General features: G+C 47.4%; 1 protein-coding gene across 5 annotated transcripts in view; it reads left to right on the forward strand.

The window, feature by feature from the left end:
- Positions 1-550: 550 nt before the first annotated feature.
- The window catches only part of taf1 (TAF1 RNA polymerase II, TATA box binding protein (TBP)-associated factor), a gene marked incomplete at its 3' end in the record, with an annotated part of 17044 nt that continues 14355 nt past the window's right edge, over positions 551-3239 (forward strand). For 3 of the 5 annotated variants that reach the window (XM_053679413.1, XM_053679417.1, XM_053679416.1), the window contains 8 exon segments: positions 551-850; positions 1051-1290; positions 1461-1566; positions 1720-1836; positions 1946-2068; positions 2181-2419; positions 2532-2753; positions 2938-3239. The exon segment at positions 2938-3239 is cut by the window's right edge and continues 16 nt beyond it. In XM_053679413.1, the coding sequence (XP_053535388.1) occupies positions 1177-1290; positions 1461-1566; positions 1720-1836; positions 1946-2068; positions 2181-2419; positions 2532-2753; positions 2938-3239 (1223 nt within the window). 5 annotated transcript variants of the gene reach the window in all.

The following is a 3239-nucleotide window of genomic DNA, read 5'->3' on the forward strand; positions in this document are numbered from 1 at the left end:
TCGGAGCAGGGCGCTGTAACACGCCGTGAATCTTTGTTAAATGAAATAAAAAGAAAGATCTCAGTGTGCAGTTTGTTTTAAATCCCTTCTGAATTACTGTCATTTATTTCCACACATCAAGCAGTCATGCATTTAGATCTGAGGAGCTTCAGTACCGGGATCACTAGTCACAAGTCGAACTTGGACATATGTTGGACAGGGGTGCACAAACTTTTGGCTGTATAGTGTATAATATGCATATTGTAATATACATAGTAATAAAAGATACTCGTGCAACAAACTGCATGAAGTGTACTGCAGAGTAAGACATTTCTTGTGAGGCAGTGTTCTCTCTGTCTGTGTGTGTGTGTGTGTGAGATGGCGGATTTCTCTCAGACAGACGTGTTTTTTTTTTAAAAAAAAAATCAGTGATAAATGTGGAATGCGGTATCTAGGTATTTATATCTATAAATATATTAACATACATCTATATCAAATAAATAAATTAAAAATAAATATACTTCGTGGGCGGTCCTTCCAAACCGGAAATGAAGTCGCCGGAAACCGGAAACCATGACAGTAAACACTACGGCAGCGACTGGTTAACAGAGCTGACCACACAGTCATGATCTCTCAGACTTTCTGCAGAAATAGTTATAGAAATGGTTTGAATAGTTAGAGTTGTGTACCATAAACTTTATTCATAACGGAAATCAGTGAGATTTTGTGCACGCGCTGAATGATCAGAAGAGGCTGAGCGCGCGGCTCGGAGGACTCTTCCCTGAGTGAGCGCGCCTTTCCCGGGGAGGCCTGGACACTCGAGTCCGGGGATTTAGTCACGGCCTAGTGTAAACACAGCTCAGGCAAAGAGGTGAGGAAGTTTTTATTTATTTATTTTATATACAGAAGTTTGTAACTCCATCTGCACAGAAACTTTCTTTAAATTAACATTCACTCGTAGTGTGTGTGTTTCTGGAGCAGAATTCTGAATTACACTCCCTACAGTACACTGTACAGGGTACAGAACCTAGAACTGACAAATCATTACTACTTTATCATTCTGTACTTCAGCTTCTTCTTTCATTATTTTCTGGATGTAAAAAGTACACAACACACTGACTGAAGATGCACTGCTGAGTGCTCTGCGTGCTGATTGGCTGAGTGCTCTGCGTGCTGATTGGGTGATTGTTGTCCAGGATGTCCGACTCGGACAGTGACGAGGATCAGGACCGTCCCTTCCACCTGACCGGCTTCCTGTTCGGAAACATTAATGAGGATGGACAGCTGGAGGACGACAGCGTCCTGGACACGGTGAGAACAGAGGGGCGAGAGAGAAAAAATATGAATAATCTGTCAGCGTCAAAAGAGGAAATGAGGGATGGAAAAATAAAGAGAGAGAATAAAATGAGTAATGTTTCATAGTACAAGTTCATTCTGTCTGTCTGTCTGTGTCTCTGTCTGTCTCTCTGTCTGTCTCTCAGGAGAGTAAGAAGCACTTGGCGGGTCTGGGCTCTCTTGGTCTAGGCGCACTCATTACAGAGATCACCGCCACTGAGGAGGACGCCGAGCAGAGCACTGACGCAGACGGTGTGTGCGTGCGTGCGTGCGTGCGTGCGTGCGTGCGTGCGTGTGTGTGGTGTGTGTGCGTGCGTGCGTGAGACAGAGAGAGAGGCCATTATGGGAGGTATATTGAAGAAACCAGCAACTTTTGATTGTGTGTGTGTGTGTTTGTGTGTGTAGGCTGGGTGAAGAGCACTGACGATGCAGTGGATTATTCAGACATCAGTGAAGTCGCCGAGGATGAATCCCGAAAATACAAACAAGCCATGAGTAGCATGCAGCTGTCACACAGAACAGGTACACACACACACACACACAGAGAATATGTCTGTTTAAGAACTACTAGATCATGTTCTGTCCTTGCTTTCCTCTGTGTGTGTGTGTGTGTGTGTGTGTGTGTGTGTAGATGATGAGGATGATTATGATGCTGACTCTGAGGACATTGACGCGAAGCTCATGCCCCCGCCCCCTCCACCGATCCAGCCAATCATAGCTAAGAAAGAAGACCCACCCACTCAGAGCCCCAGTGGTGAGATTTACAGACACATTGCCCCCCCCCCCCCCCCAAATCAGTTCAGAACAAACCCATGTATAGGTTTGTTGACATTTCTCTCTCTCTCTCTCCCTCGCTCTCTCTGTAGTGAGTGATGAAGGGGACGGTATTATTCTTCCCTCCATCATCGCTCCCTCCTCTGTCGGGGAGAAGGCGGAGTTTAGCAGCTCCTCAGACAGCGAGAGTGAGTGTGATAGGGTGACACCCACAGGAGGGGTGGGGCTTCAGTCCAGCCTCACACTCCCATTGGCTGGAATCATGCAGAAGGACACTGCTAAAGCCCTGCCTCAAGTAACTGAACTGTTCCCCGAGTTCAGACCGGGCCAGGTATACACACACACACACACACACACACACACACACACACACGTATGCTATACACGTACATATACACACACTTGCTGGGATTGTAACCATACCAGGTTATTTCATGTATCAGGTTCTGCGGTTCCTGCGTTTGTTCGGACCCGGTAAGAACATGCCGTCAGTGTGGCGCAGCGCTCGGAGGAAGAGGAAGAAGAAACACAAAGATGCGCACTCAGACACGCCCACTGTTGACGGCGAATCACATGCTCCGGAGGGCGGAGATGAGAAGAAATCTGGATGGGATTATGAATATGCCCCGCCCCCTCCTCCAGAGCAGTGCCTGTCTGATGATGAGGTGGGACACACACACACACACACACACACACCTGTGTGTATATATACTTATATATAGCATAAACTAGCTAATGATAAAACTAACGATTTACTTATTTAGCACATAATGTTTTTTTTTATTTTTATATGGACAATCTGTCTGTCTCTCCCTTTCTGTCTGTCTCTCCCTGTATCTGTGTGTATAGATCTCCATGATGGCGCCGGTGGAGTGTAAGGGTGTGTCGGTGGTGTGTGAGGGCGAGGGTGTGTGTGAGTCGAGGCCGCGTGTAGCCGAGTGGCGCTACGGTCCGGCTCAGCTGTGGTACGACATGCTGGGTGTGCCTGAGGACGGGGCGGGGTTTCACTACGGCCTCATACTGCGCCAGGACAGCACTGACACACACACTGAAACACACATTGACACACACACAGAAGCACCTGCTGAAACACTCGCTGACACCCACGCAGACACACACACACTTGGTGCTGAGCAGAGCAGCGAACAGGA

This window comes from Ictalurus punctatus, unplaced genomic scaffold (genome assembly GCF_001660625.3).
Source record: "Ictalurus punctatus breed USDA103 unplaced genomic scaffold, Coco_2.0 tig00163741, whole genome shotgun sequence".
NCBI classification, from domain to species: Eukaryota; Metazoa; Chordata; class Actinopteri; order Siluriformes; family Ictaluridae; genus Ictalurus; species Ictalurus punctatus.